Below are 27,607 nucleotides of genomic sequence, written 5' to 3' on the forward strand. Positions count from 1 at the left end.
CTTGATCAACTCTGGAAACTTTTTACTCTTTTCAGGCTCATGTTAGTAGTACCAAGAGCATAATGTCCTGTGAAACTACATTACCAAATGTTTTCCTTTTTGGTGTTGAGCATGCATAGACCATCAACTAAACCTTCAGGTACCAGTGGCTCTTTTGCCCAAAACAGATCATGGAAAAAGACTTAGGTAGTAAAATTTCACCTCTTGCCCACACCAGCTTACTCTTACTTTCTTCCTAATCCTCTAGGGCTGTACTATCCAATAAGGTTGACATTAGCGACACATCCCAAGTGAGCACTTAAACTGTGGCTGGTCCAAACTGCAAATGGCGTAAGTATAAGGTACCAGATCTTGAAAACGTGGCATTTTTTTTTTTTTGTACTTTTTATTATCACTTTTTTGATGTTTATTTTTGAGGGAGAGAGACACAGAATCCGAAGTGGGCTCTGCTGAGAGCGTGCCCGACACAGCCCTCGAACTCACGAACTGTGAGATCATGATCTGAGCCAAAGTCAGATGCTTACCAACTTAGCTGGCGCCCCTGTACTAACATTTTTAATTATACATTGCTGTTTTAGCTACATCTTGGGCTAAATAACCTATTTCTACTAGCTTCTCTTTACTGTCAAAATGTACAAGTTACACCTATGGCTGCATGGTTGTGCCAGGCGGCGCTGCTCAGGTCATTCCCCTCCCCCCCCCCCCCCCCCCCCCCGCCCACGGTGGGCTCCCTCCCCTGGCTGTAATCGAGGCCCTGACAGCACAGACAGCACTGCCTTCCTGTGACCCTTTGAAGACAGTAGCACCACGATGCCAGGTTAGTGTTACATTTATTTTAAAAATACACAAAATATAAATTTTTTACATCAAAGTGTGATAACCTTACTTATACACCGTTCCATACTTACCTGGTTTTGTTTGCATCCTTATGCAAACAGAATAGATGGATTTGATTCTGATTTTTCCTATGGTTCATGTAAACAGTCGAGACTGCTACATAAAGTAAGGAGTTTTAAAAGGTAAAGTGGCCACAGAAACCCAACAGTAGAACAATTCGATTTGGTTTGTTTAATGAAATTGGCCGAAGTCTTAGCAGATAATCAAAAACTACACACTGGCTTCTAGACATTTTAAATATTTAAAACCTTGAGGTTTTCTTCATCTTGTAAACATAACTTAGACCTCGTTGGCATTAAGTTTGAAAAGTAAAATATTAAACCATGATTTATATCAGCCTGCCTGTGGTCAGTATACACTCTCTTTATTAGGAGAATGAAACCAAATAATAAGCAAAATACATTGGGGATTTCAAATTATACTGTAAAGAAGGTCCCGGCTGCCGTCTTCTGGGAGCGATCTAACTGAAGCTGACCCTGCCACTGGCTGAGGGTGACCCCCGCTGGCCACCAGACAGCACAACACCCCAGCCGCGGGACGGTCAGGTCCTCTTGCTCCGTGGCTTCGGAAGCAGGTGAGGCTGCGTCCACCTCCGCCGGCTCCGCCGTCCTTCCTGGGACTTCGATGCACTGGGTGAGTGGTCCGTGACTACTGTCAAGACTGTACCGTCCCTTTAAGGTACCACATGCCACCGTAGCTCACACAGCAGTCCTGTGACGAGAGAAGGGTGTTCAGCAGGCGAGGCAGCTACTCCGGCCCGTACGGCTCCTCACGACTCGGTTTATGATTAATGGATAGAACACAAACGGGAGATGACGATGCTGTGGTAACTGCCCGGTCTCTTTAGTGCTTGGGGCTCAGGCCCTCTTCCTCTCGGGGGGGGCGGGGGGAACCACAAAAGAATATGCTCGGCAAGCACAAGATAAAAAAAACTGTCAATAAGCTGACCCAGAACAAAGGTGCTTCATAAACAGCACCAGAGACGGCCTTGGATGTTTGAGATACTAAGTCAAGATGTAAAGAAACCATCCTCAGCTTTCTGTGTTCCAAGGTTTCTGCACCATAGTCCGTTCATAAAAGCATTATAAGTAGTATATTTAAGGACTTGCATATACTAGATGATAAATTATGTATTTCCTTTCAAATTTAAAAATTGATTCTACTGAAAGCCAAGTGATACAGGATTCAAGAGGAGAGTGGAGTCAGGACTCAGGCCCAGTCACCTAAAGGGATGACCGGCTGGACGAGCCGTGAGCAGCTGGCGGGGGTGGGTGGGGGGTGGGGTGGGCGGGGAGGACTTCCACCCCCTGTCGGCCTCCACCGCAGGCGCTGCTCCCCAGAGCGCGTGTACCTTTAGCACTTTGTCCACCTCCTGTTTACTCAGATCCTCTCCGCACTCTTGAGTCAGCCTCGACTGGATCATGTTCCGGCGGACCCGGTAATTTTTGGAAAAGATTTCAAGCAAAACCTGTCGGTGCTTTAGTAGCAAAAATATGTTATTGTGGGAAACAGTCACCTAAAAGAGAAACCTCCCTGAACAAGAGATCCAGAGCCATGGGACTGAACTCCACTCTGCAGTCTGTGTGCGCCAGGACTTCTCTAGACAGGAATACACCCGACCAATCCATCGTCCCGAGACCCCAAGAAGAAGAAAGGACCAGGCAAGCGCCAGCGGAGGATCGGCAGTACAGACGTGGTGTTTCGTGACACAAAACAGAAGTGAAAATGGATTTAAGGATGCAGGGAAAGTCACCGTCTAAGCTACATGAAGACAGGGCTGGAGACTGTTGCCCATAGAGCTTTGTCTCAATGCACTTATCTTCTCGTTATCAGATTGAAATTGTGAAATTGTTTTCATTTCCTACCCCTTCAGGACTAGAAACTTCAGACGCCACCTATTCCGGCCAAGAGCACACAGGCTGGCTCAGGAAGAGCCCCTGCAGACGCTCTTGCTCCAGGGCCCCGTCACAGCCCCGGGGCACAGAGGCCCTCCCGTCTGTCCTCGCCTGTCCGTCAGCCCCTCTGAGGCAGAAGAGGGATCTCCCTTCCTCCCCACACCTTAGGAATAGGGCCGACTAGTGTTTTAGCAGTTTACTCTGAAATACTTAAAGTTCAAGCAAGTTCACGACTGAAGGAAAATTTCTGGACGTCAGGGTCCATGCAGCCACTGCTGCTGTTTTAACTCCTATTTTGTTCACTAGACACTTATGACCCTTCCTGCCAGGGTGTGACAGGAGGCAAAATGGACCAGTTTCTCTAACCTAGAAATCCAGCACCTGAGAAACGTGGACTGTCACCGGTTCACCAGACAGGCTGGGTGGCAGAATCCTCTGGAAAGCTTTGTAGAAGTTTAAATACCTAGGACCCTTCCCCGTTCCTCTGGAACTGAACGAAGTCTCGGGGGTTGGTCCTAGGAGTCTATGGAGATTTTTTAGAAGAGGACTTGGATGCAGCCAGTCCAGATGGTAGTAGGGGACCAAGGGTTCCGGTCAAATGACTGGCACGTCCGGCCTAACACTACGCGGGGACACGGAGCCAGAATATTTAAACTTGAAAGCGGCTGGAAAACGAGCATGTGTTACCACACTCTGGGTCTCCCCGAAGGCCTCACACCCCCTTCCCTGCTCGTGGGGAGACGGTAGCAGAGGTCACCTCACCTGATCGCTCATGTCTCCAGACTCCCAGAGGGCGAACACCTTCTGCTCATCTGGGGATGCAGCGGTCTGTGGGGGAAACTAACCAAGGCCTAGGCATTAGTAGTTTGTCTTTGCCACGTGGGTCCACCCGCCCCTCACCCGTCCCAGCCCGCACAAGCCCCATTCAGGGACGGAGCCGCCCTTGTGAGATTGTGGGTTCCAGTTCCAGCTCCTGCCACTCACTAGGGCGTCAGTGGGAGGGAGCGGGACAGGCCCAGCCTCAAGTCGCCGGATGCAGTCGACAAGGTGGGGAAGGGAGTTCTGCTGTGTGTCCCGTTAGCCTGGCATTAGCTCCCCGCTCTGCTCCGACACCCAGTGTCCTCCTACCCTAAATATACACGCGCAGATGGGTCCTGAGAAGCACTCCCACCCCCACAGCCCCTAGGAGGATCTGGGGATTCCCTCTCTCGAGGGCCGTGTCCTTGTGGGTTACGGACCCTGCCCAGCTCCCAAGCACCCATGCCGCTTGGTTCAGCAGGGTCTGAAGGGGGACCAAGAAAAGGGTGGCCAGGCTCGGGGCACCTGGTAGACTGGTTTCCAGCCCTGACAACACAACAAGGGTGGCTACCACCACATAAAGCCCCGGGGGGACCCTGACACGTACAATCTCATTTGATCGCTGGAAACCAGAGAGGTGGGAGCAGGGAGCTGCTCCAGGGCAGAGGTTTACTCACTGTCCACAGTCGAACGTCTAATAGTAGAAACAGGATTAAACTCAAGCCTGTGAGTCGAGTCTCCTCCTGCTCCCTGGACCTGAGCATCCTTGTGTACACATCTGAGGTCTTTTCCTCCTCAGAGGAGACTATGATATACGGTCCCTACATCAGGATCATGGGGAGGGAGATGGATGGGAGCAGCAGAGGGGCCATGGTCTCCCAGAGATCCCAGCCCCACTAAGAGGGAGAAATAGGGCAAGGGTACCTGAGAGCAGCCTACCTCACATCCCTCTCCCATCCACACAGCACCCAAGACGGCCTGGGGCTACCTAGACCCCTTTGCTGGGGGGGCAAGGGTGCTCCAAATAGGGCAGGGCCCCCAAACCCTGGTACCTTCCAGAGGAAACCACACCAAGGAGGCTCCCAGACATGAGGGCCAGATCTCCTGGGACGGCCCCGCCAGCATGGGACCTCAGGCCTCTCGTCCTAGTTTCTGTTTCTCGCGTACACAGAGTTGGGCCTTTGCCTCATCACCCAAGGCTGCAGGTGCTTCTGACCTTGGACTGCAAACGTCAACGATCTCTTAAGAGGCAGCCGCAGCCCCACGTCACGCGGTCTGGCGCCAAGTCTGGGCAGAGCTTAGGAGGAGAATAACCAGCACCATGTCCTGAAGCCACAGCTGACACTCCTCACGCTCAGCTAAGGGAAATGGTCCACAACACACGCTCTGCTCCTACATTTCGTTCACTCCGGGGCCCCTTCCTCTGCAGGGACAGGAAGCCCCGGGGTGGGGGGACGGGGGTGTCACGCTGCCACCTGCAGGCCTGGCATCAGAAATGCTAACCATGCTGGCCTGGCCAGCTAACCTCTAGCCTGGAAGGCCTGCCGGAACCCACGCACAAGCCACTACAGCAGAAAAGAGTTCAGCCCTGGGGCACCTGAGTGGTTCAGTCGATCAGGCGCCCGACTATCGATTTTAGCTCAGGTCATGATCTCGTGGTTTGTGGGTTCGAGCCCCACATCAGCCTCTGCGCTGACAGTGCAGAGCCTGCTGGGGATTCTCTCTCCCTCTCTCTGTCCCTCCCCCACTCATGTTCTTGTTCTCTCTCTCTCTCTCAAAAAAAAAAAAAAATATTTCAGCCCTGCAGCCACTAAACTGAGGTTCAAATTCCAGCTCTATCATTTCCTGGTATACGAGACAAGCTCATTTCCCTTCTTTAAAACTCGGTTTCTATACCTACAAATTGCAAAGAAGATCAAATGATAACAGAAGTGGAGTCAGCTTGGGGCTGGGCCTGCGTGGCTCAGTCGGTTAAGCGTCTGACTCTTGATTTCGGCTCAGGCCACGATCTCACGGTTTGTGGGATGGAGCCCCGCACTGACAGGGCCGAGCCTGCTTGACATTCTCTCACTCACTCTGCCCCCTCCCCAACTCTCTCTCTCTCAAAAAAAAAAAAAAAAAAAAAAAAAGTCATCCTGAAAAAACGACAGGAACAAGATATGCCGGCAGCAGCAGAGTGGGGGCTGGAAACCAGGCCAGGGAACCTGCACGGACAGCCCCCGCTCTAGGCCAAGTAGCGGCCTGGCGCCTTCAGACATCTCAGGGGGCCCTCACCTAAGTCCCAGGAGACCAAAGCCAACATCTGCCCACGTCACACGACGGCGCAGAGCCTAAGAGGCCCGAGGTCACACAAAGCCACCACATGAGAGCCAAAATTCAAAGCAAGGTCAGTGGTCCTCCCGCGTTCCCAGGCAGCCTCCAAACCGACGCCCCCAAGGCAAGCAGGGCGCAGGCCACTCCAGAGTGACGGGACCGGCCTCCTTTCCGCCACGAGCAGCGCTGCCCGCCCAGCAGCCCGCCTGAGGGCCGGAGGGCAGCCTCGTTCGTACGCCCATCGGGCCGGCGCAGGCTCTACTTACAGGCACCAGTATTTGCTTGCAACCGGCGGCCAGCACCGTGTCCTGCAGCATGCGGTCCGAGATGCCGCTGAACAGCGTGTGACCAGGTGGCAGGCTGGCCAAGTGCAGGTTGAAGAGGCGCTTGAGTTCACTCAGCGTGAGCACAAACTGTCTCTGAAAGGTGGCCTCCACGAAGGCCCTCAGTTCCCGGGCCACAGGGGTGCCGGCACAGCCCGGGGGCGGGTGCCCGTTGAAGCTGTCCCCGCCCGCCGCCCGCCCGCCAGGCAGCCCGTTGGCCAGCCTACTGTGGAGGCCGCCACCGAGAGAGGTGTCCATGGGCTCCTCATCTTCTGCTTCCTGCTCTTCCTCCTCCTCTCCCTCCTCACTCACGGGCTCCTCCTTGATCCGCACGCCGGGCAGGACCGTGGACGCCCGCACCTGCTCCTTCCTCCGCTGCAGCTCCCGTTCTAGCAGCGCGTGGTTCTGCTGGGCCTTGCTTCTGGCCACCTGGACGCGCTGGTCCCCGGAGACCAGCCCGGCAGGCCCTGCAGGCAGAGGCCAGTGCTGCTCAGGGGGGCGTAGAGACAGGGCAGAGAGGGGCCCTCGGCCTGCGGACACCCCCCGGTCTCCCAGAGGGAGGGGATGGAAACAGTGCAGACCAGCCTCTCACTCCCACCTCACCCAGCGGGGACTGAGCTACCCCGGCAGAGAGGAAAGAAAGAGAAGTGGGGAGAGTCAGCATCGCACGTTGGGAGACCCCAACCAGGATGGGTTCCCGGTCTCTGCCAGCTCCTCCTGTCCCCCCACCACTTCCTGCCGACCCAAGAGGGCCCAGAACCCAGGAGAGCCTCAGAGCGCACAGGCCCTCAGTCCCCGAGGCCAAGCATTTAAGGGGGACAAGCCTTAAGCTGAGGTCTGTGGGGAAGGGAGAGGAAAGCACAGAAAGGCCAACCGATGCAGAGAGCCACACACCCCTCTCTGGGCCCGACGAGCCCCAGCAGAGCAGCCCGCCTGGAGCCAGGGGCGGGTTAGGGGCCTGCCCAGTCCGAAGCCCCCCGCACACCTGATTGTCCATCTGGCTTCTTTGGCAAGGTTTCCTTCACGAGATTATAGACTTTTTCTAATCTGAAAAGAAGAATAAACTTTAAGCCACGTCCCGGGTCACCTGCCTCATTACGACAACGTTCCCTGTTGAGGCCAGGGACATCCTGGTGACCGAGGATGCTGTGCGCGCAGAGCCCGGCCGCCCTTCCCCACCGCGCACGGCTGCGGTGGGCGACGGTGGCCCAGCCTTCTCTTCCGCGGCCAGTCTCCAGCCTGCTGCCTCGGGCCATGCAAACCCCGGCTCCTGCTCTCCACACGCAGCCCTCCTTCCTGACCCTTAAGAACACACCTGCCAGCTCTGATTGGCAGGGGTGGCTGTACCAGGCCTGTGCGGGGGGGGGGGGGGGGGGGGGGGGGGGGGGGGGGGGGGGGGTGGTCGGGTCTGGATCAATCTGCCACATCCACTGGCGTGCAGGACGGGGTGCACGCAGCCCCAGTATGCTCTCACCAGCCCACACCCGGCCTAGGGGACGAAGTGGCTGTGGACGGCTCAGTAAGCCCTTACTTGGCCTGGATACCCGACCACAGCATGTGCTGCCGCTGGACCACATCTGGATGTTTCTTGATGAACTCTCCGTCGTAAGGCAGTATGAACTCCCAGCCTTTGTTGATCCTCACTACGGCCATGTGCTCCAGAAAGTCCTTCACATCCTCCGTGCAGAGCTGGAGGAGGGGAAGAAGTGAGGCCCGCAGGCCCGAAAGCCCGCCCCGGCCCCGTTCCCTGCAGGGCCTGGGCTTCTGAAGGGGAACGTCACTTACTTTAGTCACTGCTGCCACCTCTTTCCGTACCACCCACCGGCTCTGTGTGAACTTCCACATCTGAGGGAGAAAAAGCAGCATGTTTCCGGGGGCAAACAAAGATAGATTGCTCCTAAGACCGTGCCCCAAACCCATGCAGTTGTCCTGGGGGCCCGAGGGCAGGGAAGACAGTCGCCGACAAGAACTCAGACTTGACCAGACCTTCTCCCAGGCGCAGTCTGACAGCATCTGCACGGGAGAGAAAGGCTGACAGGCAGGGGCGGCTGAGGGCTTTGTGAACAAGCCTGGGAGTGGATCACCCCTGTGCTTCGACCCCGAGACCAAACTAAACTGCACAGGCACCCAGACACTAACTGTCCAGAGGAGCTGGGACATCCGACCAGGGAAAGGAAAACACAGGCACTCTCTCCAGAGAGAGCAGCCTAAGGGCTGCCCGCGTGAGCAGGCCTGTGCGAGAGCACATCACGGTCCTCGTGCACAAGCTAAAGAGACCGATTTCCCTGAACTCAAAGCACAAAACTGAGGCCAAAGGAGGCAGTGCTGATCCCAACGGCCAGGGTTCAAGCCCTCAGGGAGGCTGTGGCAGGGATTTAAGTTCTGGATAAGGGCAGGGGGTGGGACAGGGCAATGGAATAGAGGAACGAGCCAGCAAAAACCCACAGCAATAGTGCAGGTATGAACACGTATGAGAGAAGCAGATGCGCCCAGGACCGTGGAGAACGGGATGGTCAGTCCCACCCAACGCTGGTGCCCTTCAGGCATTTGGGCCCAGTGGTCCCAGACTGTCCAATTATTCTTAAGCTAGAAATCTGGTTTGTACGGTGATTCTGAATTGTAAAAATCGATTTAAGTCAACATAAAAAAAAAAAAAAAACAAGACTGCAGCCTGCTCAGGCCAAATGAAACCTGTTTCTTAGCCAGAGTCCACCTATGGGCCTCTGGTTTATAATCCCCAGGCCAGAGGAACTCCGATTTCTTTGAAGCCCCAGACTCCAGGATTCTGAGTTGAAGGAGAAAGAAATAGGGTCCAGAGCCACAACTGCCCTTTTCCCACCACCGGGGCCAAGGTCCTGGAAGCCCTGCATGCCCCCGACCCCCCACCCCCGTGATCCCTACCCAACCGACCGGAGGCCAGAGGGCCTGAGCACTTACGACAAAGTCTCGGCCCCTGCAGAGCACCTCGGCAGGCACGCCGCTGTGAGGGCTGGAGGAGTCCTTGGGGTACAGGATGTCGCTGCCAATGAGAGCAGGAGCCACAGGTCAGTCCCATCCCTCAGCCCCTCTACCTGCCATAGCGCCCGCCCCCAGCTCCAAGCACTCTTTCCAACACGGGCTCAGACGGCTTCCCAGGGCCTCTCTTTTACCCTTGGAGCCTGGCTCTGTGAACACGTATGTAGAAAAGAAGCACCCCTGCTACACACACCCGCTTAAGAGTTCTTCCTCACTGCCCTTCTCGACCTTCCGTGCACACACTGGCCCAGCCCCGAGGCCCACCGCAGTCAGGGGCTCAGAAAGAGGCCAGCCCAGGACTCGGGGAGACAGCGAGTCCTCCACATGCGGCAGGCATGAGGCCAAGAGACTGGCTGTGAAACAGCACACGAGGCCTTTACCACCTGCCAGAAGAGGCGGGGTGGGCAGTGTGAGCAGGGGTGAGAGGGGTCAGGGGCTGGGACCTGGCTGGGCCCTGAGGCACCAGTGGGGCTAAAGCCTTTGGAGAGAAGAGAAGGGGACCAGCAGTCAAGCTCAGAGAACTTCAGGGCCCAGGGCGAAAGAGCAGGGTCATGAGGCTCACAAGCATAACTTGACCAAGTTCAGCCACAGACCCCATCACACCCCAGTGGGGTGTCACACACACCTCCCCAGGCCGCCCTGTGCCTGCGGTGCCTCTGCTGGGAGGCCCCTCTCCTCCCCTCCTCCCTCCACCTGGCAACCAACTAATACCCCTCCATCGAGATCGAGCTCTGTGTCTCCTCTCTACCCAGAATAACTAAGGGAACAGGGACCTGGCTTGTGTTGTTCACCTCTGCCACACAGACAGAAGGGACCCACTAAGTGGGTACTGAATGAGCGGAAGAACATGGTCCATGCCCTGGATCTCTGCACTCGCTGTGCTCAACTGTAATGGAGCCCACCTCCGCCCCACAGATTTCCCGAGGACAGAGACAGTGTGAGGAAGAGAGCGGAGCAGAGGGCACGGCCATATTTACCGAACGATTTATGAATTTTGCATCATTTCCTCGCAAGAACACAAAAGGACAGGGCAAAGAAGGAGCATCGCCCACAGGCCGTGGTGTGGCAGCGTGGGCTTGCAGCAGGACCCGAGGCACCGGGGCAGACAGAACACAGGGCCCAGCGGGCCCTGCCTTCAAGTCACAGGGACACGCCTCAGGCTGAAAGGGCAGAAACATCAAGGCCACGGGCGGTGCCGGGCAGAGAGCTCAAACCCCAGCTCTGCGGCTGCCTTGCTGCCAGACGTTTGGCAAGTCTCTGCCTCTCCGGGTCAGCATCCTCTCATTCATTCATGCTGTAATACACCTGGCTGTCCCATTTAAAGAGTGACGTGCCATCCGAAGGCCTTCTATAACCAAACACTTGTGCGGCACAAGACAGTGGCCACAATGTACGGACAGAGACCGGGCATCTGTTTCCCGGGGCAAGGGCGCCACCATGTGGCAGTAACATGAATACCTTTACCATTCACTTGGCCGACTGAAATGATGGGAGCTGCTGCAACGAAGGACTTAAAAATTGGAACAATTCACATTTTGATAGGTTGCTCGCCTTACACCACACTTCCTAAAAAACGAGCCTGTATGAATTAATTTTATATTACACTATTTAACATTAACATAATTCAGGGAGCCACACTTGGCAAGGGTCTAAGATGTGCCAGGCATTGTACCGAGTACCGAGGACATGAGGGAGAGTCCCTATCCCCTTGAAACGGACAGTCTGGTGGAGGAATCACAGAAGAGAAACTACTGACAGGCATCAAGCCACAAATTCAGGACCTCTGAACCCCACAGGATATGTGAAAGGAAACTCAGACTCAGACACATCTTAAGGAACTGTAAAAAGCCAAAACAAGGGAAAATCTTAAAACGAGCCAGAGAGAAGCTAGGGTAAAGACTGGACTTGTCACCAGGAACAGTGGGAATGAAAACACAATGAAATTATGTCCATGTGTGGAAGGAAAGCAATCAACCGCAAATTCTACACTCAGTAAAAATATCCTTTCTATTTCCAACTGTATCAAAACCAAGGAAATCCATCACCTGCAGACCTTCATTAAACACCACAGCACTTTTTAGGAGAAGGAAATCATCCCAGATAGAAACTCAGATGAAGAAAGGCAGGATGAGCAGAATAAAAAGGTAAATAAATATGTGAGCAGATCTAAAGAATATTGACTAAATACAATAATATCTTGTGGGTTTTAAATACAATTAAGGGGCGCCTGGGTGGCTCAGTCAATTAAGCATCCAACTCTTGGTTTCGGCTCAGGTCATGATCTTGCAATTTCGTGGGTTTGAGCCCCCATGTCAGGCTCTGTGCTAACAGTGTGGAGCTTGCCTGGGATTCTCTCTCTCTCTCTCTCTCTCTCTCTCTCTCTCTCTGCCTCTCCTCCACGCACGCTCTCTCAAATAAACTTGAAAAAATAAACTTAAAAAAAATACAACCAAAATATATAAATACAATGGCACGGGAATTGGGAAGAAAATACATATAAAATATTCCAAGCTCTTTGAATTGTGCTGGATGTGGGTAAAACACAGCAATTAATATTAAACTGTGATCGGGGTGCCTGTGTGGCTCAGTCAGTTGAGCGTCTGACTTGATTTCGGTTCAGGTCATGACCTCACGGTTCATGAGTTGGAGGCCTGCATCAGGCTCCACGCTGACAGTGTGGAGCCTGTTTAGGATTCTCTCTCTCCCTCTCTCTCTGCCCCTTCTCCACGCGCATGCACGCGCTCTCTCAAAATAAACAAACTTAAAAAAAAAAAACCAAACAACCCATTAAACCATCATCAGTTATGAATGCACACTGAAATCTGTAAGGTCCAGAAAGGAGAACTTCCAAATTAGCAGAGAGAAACAAAATTTAAAAAAAAGAATCCAGTAGAAGGTAAGAATGGATGTAAAATGCAGGACAAACAGAAAGCACTAAGGTAGGCTTAAACTCAAAACATTGAATTTGAATGGATCACACGATCCCGTCACAGAGTCAGAGGGACTGACCTCTTCACCACCCAGTTTCCTTGGACTAACATCGCCACCTTCTGGATGCCACGCAGAACAGCCACAGAGTCGATGGAGGGGCCCAGGAGGCTCATCAAGTTGGCAAAAGGCATGACCTTCACTGAGGAGGACACAGACAACATCAGACAAGGGAAGGGTGCCCGGGCCCGTCCCTCTCCCCTGCCAAGTCTACATAGCTTCAGGTTCACTTAACCACCCCGCATGTAAATAACACTGATGACGTGGGTAATAACAACAGCCAACTTCACTGGCTGCTTGCTATGTGCAGACACCCTGCACCTCACTGAATCCTGCAGGAAAGACCCCAAAAGGTGCTCCTTAAGGGTAAAACTATTACGAGGCACCTGGCTGGTTCAGTGGGTAGAACACGCTACTCTTGATCTCAGGGTCATGAGTTCAAGCCCCATGTCAGGCATGGAGCCTAGTCAAAAAAAGGGGGGGGGGGGGCACCTGGGTGGCTCAGTCAGTTAGGCTTCCCATTTCAGCTCAGGTCATGATCTTGTGGTTCATGAGTTTGAGCCCCACGTCGGGCTCTGTGCTGACAGCTCAGAGCCTGGAGCCTGCTTCGGATTCTGTGACTCCCTCTCTCTCTGCCCCTCCCACACTCGTACTCTGTTTCTCTCTCTCAAAAATAAATAAAACATTAAAAAAAATTTTTTAAAAAGGGGGAGGGGGGGAAGACTATTACTACTGAGGCCCAGAAAGATAAGAACCTGGGGATGACCCCATGTCCTTTGCAGGAAAGCCATCGGCCTGGCACCCTGGCAGCCCCAGGCATAGCTGGGAGCTCCCCTCCGCTCAGGCCCCTGGAGACCCCTGAATTGGTATCTCAGAAGAGGAGTCCAGGTCCTGGGACTCGGCTCTTGAGGTTCAGGGCTCACATCTTCCCTAAGGGTTCTGGCCCTCCAAGTCCTCTGAAAAAGGAGACCAGTCCCTACTGTGTGGAGCCTGGTGAGGACGCCTCAAAACAGTGCAAGCAAATGAACGGAACTCATGTTCACATGCAAGGCTCTGTATAAGCCGCATAGAAACCTGGTCTCTGATTCCTCATCTCAGCCCCCTAGGAGCTTAGTTCCTTTTTACAGATAAACTTAGGCTCAGAAAGGTCAGTGACCTGCCCAGGCTCACACAGCAGGGGAGTGGCCAGGGCGGAACAGGATCCAGAGCCTGGCTGCGGGAGCCTGCTGCAGTACCTTCCTTCCAGACAAGGCTGGAGCTGTAAAGCTGGGCACACTCTGGGTGGTGGGGGCCTCTGGCCTCGCCCCTAAGTCCTTAGTCTCTCCCAGATTGTTTCCCCAGGAGGTGGCAGGGCTGGGGTCCCCCCAGGGGAAAGGGTGTCCACCCACCATTCTTCATCAGGATCTTGATCTGATCGGCCAGGGGCAGGGTACGCAGCTGGGCCATGGACAGGACGTTGCTGGGGGCCACAGGTTTATCTCTGATGAAAACAGAGGTGATGTGTTACAGGACGGGATGTGGGGGAGGTCTGGGGTGGGGAGGATGGCGTGTGGCCCGAATCTACTCACTTCTCCTCCTCTGGGCTGGGTGGCATCAGCATCATGAGGTACTCACTGCAGGGAAGAGGGCAGGGTCAGGGGCTCCCGGGCCCTGTCCCTGCCCCACACCTGCCTGTGAACCCATTCTGCACCTAAGCTGAAGCATCCCCAGGGAAGGGCTGGGGGGTGGGAAAGCAGACAGAAACCCATCCCCATACTCCCTAGCATCCCACCCGCCCCAAACTTGTACAGAAAGGAGAACCATCTCTTCCCACACCCACTCTCCTGGCCCTCTCCAGAGGACGAAGGACCCCTCCCCATGTCCCTCCTCCACGCTACAGAACGGACCACAGTCCCTAGGAAGGCCCCACATCAGAGGGACCCTCCTAGTGCCAGTGACAGGTTCAGTAGCCCATAGGGATTAACACCATGGACCGGAGGACCTCACCTGGGTGACTTGACAAGCTCTGTGTTCTCAACCCCGCTGGAACCCTGGCACAGGAGGTACTGGCGCTCGTGCTCAGAGCGGCTGTCCTGTTGGTGGAGGGGCAGGGTGGGAGGACCCTCCGCCACCCCCCACCCAGCCCTTCTGCCCTCCAGTTTTCACCCCTCTATCACCTTCCACTCCAGCCACCTACTGTCTGGCCCCAAAGCCAACCAACCACCTGAGCATGGCATTCAAGGCCTCTGTGATGTGGCCTCAACCAACCATTTCCAGCTTTGTGACTGAACAGCCCCAGCACCCATGCCTAGGGGCCCTGTCTGTGACACAGGACCACTAAAAGCAATGATAAGAATAACAGCTAACAGTCAGTGAGCACCTACTATGTGCCAGGGTCTAGTCCAATGGCTGCATATATATCTCAACTTATCTCATTAGGTAATTTGCCTAGAGTCACACACTAGGAAATAGCAGAGCTTCTGAAGTCTGACTCTAAGACTCTGTCAACATGAATCTTTCAGAAGATTCCAGAGAAATCATGAGTTGTTCCTTCCCCAGAAAAATGTTAGGGAGCCCTAGCCTCTGGTGTCTTTGGCTTTGATTCAATTGTTTCCCTTACTCAACAGTTTCAAGGATTGGACTCAAGGTCAACACACCAGATAAAAAGCAAGTATAGTCAAAAGCACCCTTGGCAAACACATGGTGAACTTGGCCCAGGGAAGAGATGGCCAGTTCTCTATCGTGCGCCTCCGTTCAGGACCCGTGATGCATAAAAATACATAACTAAACACCAGCCCCACCTCAGGGCGCATAAGATGCTCACACTTTGGCAGAGTCTGGGGGGCCGAAACCCCTGACCCAAGAAACAGCAGACTCACTTCTCGGTCTCCTGCTCCCCTGGGGACACTCAGTAGACCGGCTGGATCAAGGGACAAACTGCCCATAGGACTTCATCCTCCCTCCCTGGGCTACCACTCAATGTGAAACCAGTTCACTGTGAGACAATGAGGCCACACTGGGCACCAGGCTTTGCTCCCAGGACCGCCCTGGGGCTCCCGGCTCACCCTCAGGCCGTAGTAGTGCAGGTGGACCCAGGGCTCCTCGGCGTGCTTCTTCTGCAGGAACTCGTACGACTGCACACGGCGCTGGCGGGCCTGCTCTGACTCAGGACGGGAGAACCGCACCTGGGAGGGGCGTGGTGGCCTCAGGCCCAGGACACAACCCGGCTGCATTCCGCGCCCACCAGGAGGCTGGAGAACCCCACACCTGGGGCACCTCCCACCCCCGAGCCCCCCCATTTCCTGACACAGGTCTCTTAAATACAGCTCCAACCACGTCCCTCTCTGTGACTCGCCAACACAGGCCACAGAGCAGCTTTCTTTTGCTTCCGCCTGTCGGCACCCACTCTATTTCCACTCCCGCTGGCAACAGGACCCCCGTTTTCCTTTAGGAAACGCCCAGTTCCCCCTCGGTTTGGGAGAGCAAATATCCCTCCCCCGCCCCCACCCCCACACACGTTCCCAGCCACAGGAGTGGGCACGTGACTCAGACCTGAACAATCCGAGCACCAAATCCTCTTAGCCACAGGGGCTGGTTCAGGGTTGGCCAAGCCAACGAGTCCAGTCTGGGACTTTAGTTAGAAGTAATGACAAAGAAGTTTCTTTTCCCCTGGGGTCTTGGAAGCTGGGAGGATGTGAGCCTGGAGCTGGGACAACTCTGTACCACTGGGGACAGACACCCTGCCTGAGAAAGAGGCCAAAAGAGGCAGGCAGAACCTGGAGGTGGAGATGGAGAAACCAGGTCTTGATGACAGAGTCTGAGCACCTGAATCCAGCCACACCTGATGCTACCCCTCAACTTTTCAGTAACAGGGACTAATACATTCCATTTGGGGCTCATGCTAGGTAGATCTGGGTTTCCGTTGCTTAGAGTACAGACAGAACGAAGCCCTGACTCACCCCTCCTGTGAAGGGCACCTACACAGAGGCATTGGCTGGGTTATCGAATCCTGGGATTCTTTTTTTTTTTTTTAAAGTAAGCTCCATAGCCAACTGGGGCTTGAACTCCTGACCCTGAGATCAAGAGTTGCACGCGCCACTGCCAGCCAGGCACCCCAGGATCCTGGGATTCTGTATGGGTCCTTTAAGGCACATGGGCCTACAAGTGCCTTGTTAAACAAGAGCCAGTGAGGGGCACCTGGGTGGCTCAGTCGGTTAAGTGTCCGACTTCAGCGCAGGTCATGATCTCGCGGTTCGTGAGTTCAAGTCCCACGTCAGGCTCTGTGCTGATGGCTCAGAGCCTGGAGCCTGTTTCAGATTCTGTGTCTCTCTCTCTGACCCTCCCCTGTTCATGCTCTGTCTCTCTCTGTCTCAAAAATAAATAAACGTTAAAAAGAAAAAAAAAAATTAAAAAAAAACAAAAAACAAACAAGGGCCAGTGAGTAGAGAATGGAAGGAGGGTTCTAAGATCACTCACCAAGCTACTGAGAACAGGTGAGCGCCACCCCCCTCCCCGCCCCCGGTTACATCAGTATCTGCCTGTCCTTCAAAGATGTGCAAATGCTTACAACTTTAGCCACATTTGTGTGTCATCCACATCAATATTTGTGCAGGACTCTTCTCTAAATGCTCATTTTAACCTAACTACGCTTACACAGAGGAAGCTTCAGAAGCCATAAATGGAAGGTCAATATTCTTCCAATAATGTTTGATATATGAATAAGAATTAAGAGAGAAATGTTGCATCTGCACACCCCTGAAAAGACAGAATTACACGGTTAATTAACGCAGCGTTTTCGCTCTACTAGGACCTGGGCTTCACGGCACAGGCTGAGGGCTCACTGAACCGTCTGGGCCCTGGGTCCCCAACTCTACAGAACCCCAGGGCTGCTATCCTGTTTACTGCTGGGATAAGTCAGGCCGGGCAGAGACCAGCTTATCCCCCCAAGTCACCAGCGAAAAGGCTCTGAAGGAAACACGGTTTCGGTATCTGTCTCCCCCCTGGAGCCCACGTTCCGCAGAGACCCTCCCGGCCCCCGCAGCCTCCGGGCAGCTGAGCTCCGAGGCCAGCCTGCCGCCTCTGCAGGCCGCACCCTCCCTCTTCTCAGGGCTAGAGCTACTCACCGTGATCTGCTTCACATCTTCTTCTGCCTCGTCCTGCGAGGAGTCTCCTGCTGTGAGAGAAAGCCAAGAGAGCGCGGCCCCTGCTTGCAGCCTCCGGTGGCGCCCCTACTCCCTGCTCTCAGCCCCACCGACACGGAAGGCCTCAGGCAGGGGTGTCAGTTCTCCTTCTAGACGGAGGCAGCTGCACAAGTCAGTGGTTCTCACCGGGGACAATTTTGCCCCCGCCCCAGGGACAAGTGGAAACACGGGAAGATGTTTTTGGCTGTTACAGTCGTGGAGGGGAGTGCTAGGGCATCCAGGGGGTAGAGGCAGCCGTGCTGCTCAGCGTCCTAGAAGCCAAACCCCTGGGCTAGTTTTTTCCACACTAACAGCAGGGCTGGGGGGCCAGAGCTCACCCTCATTGGCCGCCTCCCTCTCTCGGTGCTTGGCGTCTGCCTTATCCAGGTAGGAGAAGCTGGGCCGCAGCTGCAGGATGCCGTGTAAAGGAGTCAGGTGAAGCTCACCTGGCAGAAGGGGGGCATGGACGTGACTCTAGGAACCGGGGTCAGCCCACCGGCTTGGCTCACAGTAGTCCCGAAGGGCCCTGGACCCCTGCAAAGACCTTGACCCACTGCCAAACCACCTCCCACCTCTGCTCTGGCCCCTAGTCCCAGAGCTTTGGGACCACCAGGCCAGCGGCCACTCCCAGCACCCCCGGCCCTGCCAGATGCAGTAAACACACAACCGCACCAGGACGTGAATCCAGACTCTTCTGCTCGAAGTCACTTCTTTAAGCCTGCCTGCACACGGCCCTCTCCCCACAAGCATCCCACACCTTCCCAGCCCGTCCCCACTCCCTTCCCCCTGGCTGCTTGCTCTGGCCACACCGGGCAACTGCTCCACACCAAACACAGCCTGCTCTTTCCCGCCAGGTCTTTGCCGGACACCTTCAATGCCCACCCCTGCTCCTCACGCACTCAGACTGCCTCCGCTCATCCTCCAACTCTGCTCATCAAAATCCCACCCGATCCGCACAGAAGTCAGTTAGTGCAAATGTGGTTGGAGGAACGGCCCCTGGTGCGGCCAGCTGGAGGAGTGTCTACACAGTCTCGGACAAAGATCACTTGTGAATTAGACCAGTGCACCAGGAGGCAGTGCAAAGATAATCCACTTCTATCAAGTCAATGTGGGCTTGAAAGAGAAGACATCAGATGCTAAGGCTCTGGTAAGTGGCTCTGTGAAAGCTCTCTGGGCCCCAGAGGGAGCGGAGTGCTCGCGGTCAGGAGTAAAGAAACAAACGATCCTACAAATACCGTATGATTTCACTCATATGTGGAATTTAAGAAACAAAGCAAATGAACAAGAATAAAGAAGAAACAAACCAGAGGGGGAAAAAAAAAAGACGGGGCACCTGGGTGGCTCAGTCGGCTGAGCACCCAACTTTGGCTCAGGTCATGATCTTGCGGTTCGCGGGTTTGAGCCCCATGTTGGGCTCTGTGCTGACAGCTCGGAGCCTGGAGCCTGCTTCGGATTCTGTGTCTCCCTCTCTCTGTGCCCCTATCCTGCTCATGCTCGGTCTCTGTCTCTCTCAAAAATAAATAAGAATGGTAAAAAATAGAAAAAAAAAAAAAAAAAGCAGAGACTGAACTACAGAGAACACTGGTGGTTACCAAAGGGGAGGTGGGGGGGATGGGTGAACTAGGGAAGGGATTAAGCGTACACTCATCGTGATGAGCAGCTAAGTCATGTATAAAATTGCTGAATCATTCTGTTGTACACCTGGCTCTAATAGGACACTGGACATTAATTGTACTGAAATGAAAAAAATTAAAAAAGAACCATCCTACCACCCTACATAGAATAATTTTCAGATGTTAAAAATTTTAGTATAAAATACTATAAATACTAGAAAAACATTTTTAGGAGAACCTCTTAAGATGGCAGAAAGCATCCTAAGAAACACCACAAGAGACACAGGAGGAAAAAGGACAGGTAAGTTTAGCTACAGAAAAACACAATCACGTTGGGAAGATGGCAAAGGTTCTAGAGATGGATGGTGGTGATGGTCGTATGCCAACACGAATGCCCTTAACGTCACTGGACTGTACACTTCAAAATGGTTAAAATGGTAGGGGCACCTGGGTGGCTGAGTCGGCTGAGCACCCAACTTTGGCTCAGGTCATGATCTCGCGATTTGTGAGTTCGAGCCCAGCATCAGGCTGTCTGCTGTCAGTACAGAGCCTTCTTCGAATCCTCTCTCCCTCTTTGCCTCTCCCCAGCATGCGCTCTCTCTCAAAAATAACATTAAAAACAAAAAAATAAACATTTTAATAAACATTAAAAAATGATTAAAATGGTAAATTTTAGGTTATGTATATTTTGCCATAATAAGAATTAATTAAAAGAAAGAAATGAATGGTCCCAGCTGCAAGGGTGGGCTTTGAAGAACTATCTCCTTGGGGGCTCCTGAGTGGCTCATTTGGTTGAACATCCAACTTCGGCTCAGGTCATGATCTCATGATTCATGAGTTCAAGTCCTGTGTGGGGTTCTGTACTGACAGCTCAGAGCCTGGAGCCTGCTTCAGATTCTGTGTCTCCCTCTCTCTCTGTCCTCCCCTGCTCATGCTGTCTGTCTGTCTGTCTCTCTCTCTCTCTCTCAAAAATAAACAAACGTGCAGGGGCGCCTGAGTGGCTCAGTCAGTTGGGCGTCCGCCTTCGGCTCAGGTCTCACGGTTCGTGGGTTCGAGCCCCACATGGGGCTCTGTGCTGACAGCCTGGAGCCTAGAGCCTGCTTCAGATTGTGTGTTTCCCTCTCTCTCTCTGCCCCTCCCTTGCTCATGCTCTCTCCCTCTTAAAAATAAACATTAAGACAATATAAATAAATAAATAAACATTTAAAAAATTTAAAAAAGAACTATGTCCTTAAGGGGTGCTTGGGTGGCTCAGTTGAGTTGGTTAAGTGTCCAACTTTCGGCTCAGGTCACGATCTCACAGTTTTAAGATCAAGCCTTGCATCGGGCTCTGGGCTGAGCATGGAGCCTGAATAAGATTTTCTCTCTCACTGGCACAAGAACAGACACTCAGATCAATGGAACAGAATAGAGAACCCAGAAATGGGCCAACAAATGTATGGCCAACTAATCTTTGACAAAGCAGGATAGAATACACAATGGAATAAAGACAGTCTCTTCAGCAAGTGGTGCTGGGAAAACTGGACAGCGACATGCAGAAGAATGAACCTGGACCACTTTCTTACACCAGACACAAAAATAAACTCAAAACGGATGAAAGACCTCAATGTAAGACAGGAAACCATCAAAATCCTCGAGGAGAAAGCAGGCAAAAACGCCTCTGATCTTGGCCGCAACAACTTCTTAACTCAACATGTCTCCAGAGGCAAGGGAAACAAAAGCCAAAATGAACTATTGGGACCTCATCAAAACAAAAAGCTTCTGCACAGCTGGGGCACCTGGGTGGCTCAGTCAGTTAGGCGTCTGACTGCGGCTCAGGTCATGATCTCACGGTTTGCGAGTTCAGGCCTCGCATCAGGCTCTGTGCTGACAGCTCAGAGCCTGGAGCCTGCTTTGGATTCTGGGTCTCCCTCTCTCTCTGCCTCTCCCCCGCTTGTGCTCTGTCTCTCTCTGTCTTCCTCAAAAATAAATAAAATGTAAAAAGCTCTGCACAGCGAAGGAAACAATCAGCAAAACTAAAAGGCAACCAACGGAATGGGAGAAGATACTTGCAAACGACATATCAGATAAAGGGTTAGTATCCAAAATCTATAAAGAACTTATCAAACTCAACACCCAAAAAACAAACATCCAGTGACGAAATGGGCAAAAGACATGAATAGACACTTCTCCAAAGAAGACATCCAGATGGCCAACTGACACATGAAAAAATGCTCAATATCACTCATTCATTATCAGGGAGATACAAATCAAAACCACAATGAGATACCACCTCACACCTGTCAGAATGGCTAACAACAACTCAGGCAACAACGGATGTTGGCGAGGATGTGAAGAAAGAGGATCTCTTTTGCATTGTTGGTGGGAACACAAGCGGGTGCAGCCACTCTGGAAAACAGTATGGAGGTTCCTCAAAAAACTAAAAATAGAACTACCCTACGACCCCGCAATTGCACTACTAAGGCATTTATCCAAGGGATACAGGTGTGCTGTTTCGAAGGGACACATGCACCCCCATGTTTATAGCAGCACTATCAACAATAGCCAAAGTATGGAGAGAGCCCAAATGTCCATCCATGGATGAATGGATAAAGAAGATGTGGTATATGTATACAATGGAGTATTACTCAGCAATCAAAAAAAATGACATCTTGCCATTTGCAACTACGTGGATGGAACTAGAGGGCATTATGCTAAGCAAAATTGGTCAGAAAAAGACAAATACATGACTTCACTCATGAGGACTTTAAGATACAAAACAGATGAACATGAGGGAAGGGCAGCAAAAATAACATAAAAACAGGGAGGGGGACAAAACAGAAGAGATTTAAATACGGAGAACAAACAGAGGGTTACGGGAGGGGTGTGGGAGGGGGGATGGGCTAAATGGGGAAGGGGCACTAAAGAATCTACTCCTGAAATCATTGTTGCATATATGTTAACTTGGATGTAAATTTAAAAAATAAATTAAATAAAAACACCAAAAAAAAAAATTTCTCTCTTTCAGGGCGCCTGGGTGGCTCAGTTGGTTAAGCATCTGACTTCAGATCAGGTCGTGACCTCATGGCTCACGAGTATGAGCCTCACACCGGTGGTGCAGAGCCTGCTTGGGATCCTCACTCTCTCCTCTCTCTCTGCCCCTCCCCCACTCATACTTCCTCTCTTTCAAAATAAATAAACTTTAACTAACAAACAAACAAGCAAACAAACAAGACTGTCTCTGTCTGACCCTCTCCGGCTCACACACATGCCCACTCTCTCCATAAAATAAATATTAAAAAAAAAAACAAACTATGTCCTTGAGACACAGGTTCAAAAAAGAAAAGTTGATACAACTTTTGAGTCTATTCTAGTTTGTTTCCTAAGTGTCCAAATTAGTTTTATTGCTTTATGAACTCTAAACACTTACACTACACCTTGTACTTTTTAAAGGCTTTATTAGACCATAACAATGGCATACAAAACCCATCCACTTAACGCATACAATTCAATGTATTTCATACATTCCTGGAGTTGTACAACCAGCACCACAATCAATCTAAGAACATCTTCATCTCCCAGAAGGAAAACCTGAACCCATCCTCAGCCACAACGCATTCTACGGGCAACCGCTCTCTGCTTTGTCTCTACTGACTTGCCTCTTATGGACACTTCACGTGAAGGGACTCATATATGTGGCTCTTTGTGACTGGCTTTTCTCACTGAGCATCGTGTTTTCAAGGCTCGGGCACGCTAGGGCTCCGAAGCACCAGTGTGCCATCTCTCACACAGCTGCAGGACACCGTTCTCCTGGCATCAGCTGACGGACTTCCGGATTGTTTCTGCCTTTTCACTATTATGAATGATGTTGCTATGAACATCCACGTACAAGTTTTCTGCGGACAGACATTGCATTTCTCTTGGATAGATGCGGTCTAGGAGTAACACTGCTCGTGCACAAGTACCTTATATTTAAAACCAAATGCTACCACCTATCTCAAAAGTTATGCTGTGCGTATGCCTGTGTCCCAGGAGGACAATGACCTTGGATGCCCCACCCCTATCAGGTCAGGCAGCATCAGGAGGCAGAAGTCCTCAGTGGTGGCCAACTCCAGCTCCCACGATCTGTCATTTCTACAACTTGCCTGGCCCCTGCGGGTGTCCAGCTTTCGGGGAGCAACAAGCTGGGTACCAGGCTAAGGACAGCCTCCCCGTCCCGGCCCCCATCCTGCTTCTCTCCCACTCCAGAGACCTCGAGGAGCCACGGCGGCCCGGATGCCCAGTGCGGGTACCTTGCCTGTAGAGTGCAGCGGCGTAACGGGCCGTGTTACTGGTACTCTGGGAGGAGCAGAACGTCTGCTTGTCCATCAGCTTCCTGGGAGCAGAAGGAGAACAGAAGGGAGCAGAAGGAAGCTCTAGACCCAGGGCACAGCAGACAAAGCCCCTCTACCCCAGATGCTTTCTGAAAGCCAACACCAAGGAACAGGGACCGAGGCCCCAACTCAGCATATGGGAGCCTCAGCAGGGAAGCTGGGGATGAGGTTTGTGGCCCAAGGACAGGGGTGGGTACAAGCCCCACTCCCATCACGGGGCCTTTCCACAGAGAAGACATTTGCTGCAGGGCAGGGTTGGTCCAGGCCCAAGCATGTGAAGCTGGGACGCTGGTAGGGAGCCCAGGACAGGGGCACAAGGGCTCAGGCGATCCACAGGCCTTCAAAAGGCTCGTACTGGAGCACACCAAAGCCTGGAGACCGGGCCCAGGGAACTCACGAGGAGTATGTGCTGCTCTCGTCTGCACAGGCGCCATCCACGTTGAGTGCGATCTGCTCCCCTTTGCTGCGGCAATAGTTGGGGTTCAGGGTGTCGATGGCCATCTCAAGCTCTACCTGTAGGCACCAAGCACCCCCACCAGATATGAGGAACACAAGAACATCCCCAACCTGCCCACAGCCACCTCCTGACCCCAGTCCCTGCCAGTCCCAGCCCTGCCCAGAAGCAAGCCCCCAGGCTTCAGTCTCCACTGAAGGCCATAAACCCAAATTCTGACAGAAAGGCCAGAGTGCTTTCTGGGGGGTGGGAGTCATGTAGTTTTCTTTGTCCTCCCCATTCTACCCTCCAAAATCTAAACTGGGTGCCAACAGTAAAAAACCAACAGATTTTTCTCATAAAAATTCTCATTTCCAATTTCTCTTAAAGAATCTGGGGGTGGGGGGCTGCAGCCACCCGCCAGACAGGGTAGGGCACACCTACAGTTCTCCTGGCCCCTAGCACCCCAGCCCTTCAAGGCACTGGATGATCCCCCTTATCAGGGCTGCTGCATGCTGGCCCCTGCCTTATCCTGTGAACATGAGCCCCCCCCCCCCCCCCTTCCCAGTCCCTAACTCCTCTCAAGACTTCTTACTCCCTGGCCTCTCTGGAGCTGCCCACCCTCTTTCTTCCTGGAGACTTTCCTTCCTTGGTGGCTTTCTCAGCTCTGGAAGCGACTGGTTCTCCTCTGAACCCTCCAATCGCCCCTTTTGTGGGCTTCTGGTCCCCAGAGGGCCTGTCTGCTCTTCCATCAGCCCGCACCCATAGCACCCCTCCCCTCCTCCACCTCCATCAGAGGGCAGCCCACCTTTTGCTGCTTGGGCTTGATCTTGGCCGAGAGGTGTGGAATGTCATCATAGGTCATCGAGGCTGGACGCACAGGGTACTGGAGAGGGGAAGGGAGCTGTCTGTCCACTCTGCCCTGCCCAGCCCAGCCCAGCCCAGCGCTGGGCTCGAAGACTCCAACAAAGATTCAATGCCAAGCGGAGACCAGAGATCCCCACTGGGCCCTTCACACTGGCTCCACCCAGCTTCCTCCCAAAGCGCCATTTTCGTAGATCTCCGACCTCCGAGGGACAAGCCTAAGCACCAGGAGCCCCAACAGGCCCCGGTGCACAGTGCCCTGCAGGTTCTGTCTGGTAAAGCCACAGGATACTGCCGTGAAGGCAAGAGTAAGGGTCCGCGGTCTAGCTGCCAATTTACAGGCCATCCAGGTGGAGAAGGACAAGGCAAAGGAGACCACGGGAAGCACAGAGGAAGACCTGGCCAGCGACATGCCGTGGGCTGCTCAAGAGGGAATTCGCTACCCCATTCTCTCTCTCCGGCACCCTGTGAACTTTTCTGTAATAAAAAGCTGCTGATGACTGGCTCAGAGAGCCCCTTCTGGGCCCCAGTGTCACCATGTGTGAAGTTATTTTATGTCACTCTTTAATATACTGTTCTCAAGTCCCTTCTTTGCTCTGCACACACTGGGGTCACCTTCCCACACCCATCCTCACAGGGGCACCTTTCCTTTCCTTTCTCCTGCACCGAACGGACGCTACAGGATGGGCAGATGAGTCACGGTTTGAAGCGCCCTCATGCCCGAACCAGGCCACCTCTGGAAAGGGCCTGCTGGGGGCGGGGCAGCGTGTAAAGTGAGCCCTCTGCGTGGGGGCCGCTGCAGATCTGCTGTGTTCCGGCCCAAGGAAATGGTTATTTCCTAAAAGCTCAAACAACACACTGACTCCTCCCTGATTCCTGGGCAGGAACTTAGGGCCGCAGTAGGACAAAGAGCTTGCAGCCCAGCTGGCCTGGACTGAGCCCTTGAAAAAGGCCCCGGGTGGGACAGGCTGGCCCACAACAGCCTGGGAGGCCCCTAGTCGGCCGAGGTTCAGGGCGGCCCTGTACCCTCCTGATCTCGGGCTGGGACGGGTGGTGGTGGACGGCACAGGTTTGAGAGAATCAGGCCCCGGTTCCGCTCCCAACTCTGCCTCTGGCCGCCTGTGCGCTTGGGCCGGCTCCTCACTTCACAGGGTGTCCTCACCTCACAGGGCTGCTTGGGGCAGGGAAGGAGGCTGACAGGGGTGGCCACTAGCCCAGGGCCTGGCACACTGCGAACACATATGGGGTCACTGTCACCACTGCCAGTTCCCCCATCATTTTGCGGCCAATCAAGGAAACCGGTTCAGAAGGTCTGAAGGACAGGCCCCCAGCCACATGGCCTGCAAAGGCAGACCCTGCAGGGGTGGTGAGGAAGGACGCTGGGCCCCTTCCCAGCTCACACTTGGGGCACCACCATCGCCGCCCTGCCCTGGGCCCCTTGCAAGTTACTAGCCTCGCTGTGCCTTACCTTCTCAGAGGCGGCAGGAGACAAAATACTTAAAACCATACTTATTGTTGGAAATGTAAACTGGTACAAAGCAGTCTGTCCATTACTCTAAACATTAAACACAGAGTATCCAGCGGACCCAGCAATTCGGCTCCTAGGGATATGCCCAAGAGAAATGAAAATACCTGTCCACATAAAAACCTGTACGGGGGCATTCACAGCAGCACCGTTCTTAATGGGCCCAAAGTGGAAACAACCCAAACACCCATCAGTGAATGGATAAACGAAACGTGGTGTATATGGAGTACTATTCATCCATAAAGAGGAATGAAGCACTGATACATGCTATGAGTAAACCTTGAGAACATGATGCTAAGTAAAAAAAGCTCATATGACATGATTCAGTATGTATGAAACATCCAGGACAGGCAAATCCAGCGAGAAAACAGGTTAGTGGTTGCCTAGGGTTGTAGGCAGGAAGGGAGACAGGGGACAAAACTGTCCTAAAATAGACTGTGGTGCTGAGGTCCGTGTTGGGCAGTGTTTCGAGCACTTTAGTGTGGATGCACCCCACCCCAAAGGGGACCCTACAGGGCAGGTATAGTGTTACCGCCACCATTTTGCAAACGGGGAAACGGAGGCACAGAGTGCTTAAGGGCCTGGCTCGAGGGCTCACAGCTAAGTCACGATGGAGCTGGGCCTCAATGCAGCTGCCTGTCCCCAGAGCCCAAGCTTTAACCACTACACTGTTCTGCCTCTCACAGCTGCCTTGGTTTTCCCATCTTCAAAATGAGAGACTATTAACCTGCCCGCCCACAAAGGCCAAGAAAACCACCTTATCGCACACTCTATGCCCAGAACACCTAGCAAGGCTGAGGTTCCCCCCACTCCAACCCTCGAAGTTTCCCTTCACCCTCAGGTCTCATCATTACCTGAAACAGATAGAGCTTCTCCGCCAGACTTTTGGCCAAGTACACATCGATCTGGGAACAAGGGAAGAAGACTTAAGCAGGAGACAGAACCAGTGCCTGGCTTGCCCCGGCATCCCCCGCTCCTCAGATTTCAGGAAGGGATAGTGGCTCCTAGAGGCAGTTTGGGGGAGGAGGGAACAGCTCAGCTACTGCTAGAAACAAAGGGGATGAAGTCTCCAGCCTCCCTCCCTACAGCTCCCAGGGAGACCGGAACAAGAGTTGCTGGCCCCCTCCCAGGGCCACTATTACTCAATAAAAACGTACCTTCCCCAGGGGCGCTCAGATCAGGATGCATCCCGAACCAGGTCAAATGCTTTTCTGATGAGGCTGGGGCAGAGAACAGCCTACCCACTTGGCTGCACTTCCTCCCCTGCCCTCCACCACCTACCCTGGACCACCTGTCACACCCCTCTTAGGGAGGTCCTCGAGCCGCTCCAAGAATGATCTGGCCAAACTTGCTTTCTTCTCAACACTGACCGCTCTGCCCCACCGAGCAGCGGTTTTACCTCCCTGCTTGCCGGCTCTTCGTATGAACCATG

General features: G+C 53.2%; 1 protein-coding gene across 14 annotated transcripts in view; it reads right to left on the reverse strand.

Annotated features, from left to right (window-relative positions):
- Nucleotides 1-1,053: 1,053 nt before the first annotated feature.
- Nucleotides 1,054-27,607, reverse strand: part of POLR3E (RNA polymerase III subunit E) — a 33,621-nt gene continuing 7,067 nt past the window's right edge. For 3 of the 14 annotated variants that reach the window (XM_042971521.1, XM_042971524.1, XM_042971523.1), the window contains exons 3-22: nt 27,030-27,080; nt 24,595-24,672; nt 23,751-23,866; nt 23,273-23,355; nt 17,727-17,834; nt 17,332-17,381; nt 15,274-15,393; nt 14,216-14,301; nt 13,798-13,842; nt 13,618-13,709; nt 12,251-12,371; nt 9,164-9,245; nt 8,012-8,071; nt 7,758-7,915; nt 7,212-7,273; nt 6,170-6,693; nt 4,268-4,411; nt 3,555-3,632; nt 2,249-2,374; nt 1,054-1,608 (exon numbers count right to left, since the gene is read on the reverse strand). In XM_042971521.1, the coding sequence (XP_042827455.1) occupies nt 1,552-1,608; nt 2,249-2,374; nt 3,555-3,632; nt 4,268-4,411; nt 6,170-6,693; nt 7,212-7,273; nt 7,758-7,915; nt 8,012-8,071; nt 9,164-9,245; nt 12,251-12,371; nt 13,618-13,709; nt 13,798-13,842; nt 14,216-14,301; nt 15,274-15,393; nt 17,332-17,381; nt 17,727-17,834; nt 23,273-23,355; nt 23,751-23,866; nt 24,595-24,672; nt 27,030-27,080 (2,241 nt within the window). In that variant the 3' untranslated portion in view covers nt 1,054-1,551. The other 11 variants (XM_042971525.1, XM_042971530.1, XR_006212417.1 and 8 more) reach the window with 11 other exon arrangements.

Source organism: Panthera tigris, chromosome E3, assembly GCF_018350195.1.
Source record: "Panthera tigris isolate Pti1 chromosome E3, P.tigris_Pti1_mat1.1, whole genome shotgun sequence".
Classification (NCBI taxonomy): Eukaryota; Metazoa; Chordata; class Mammalia; order Carnivora; family Felidae; genus Panthera; species Panthera tigris.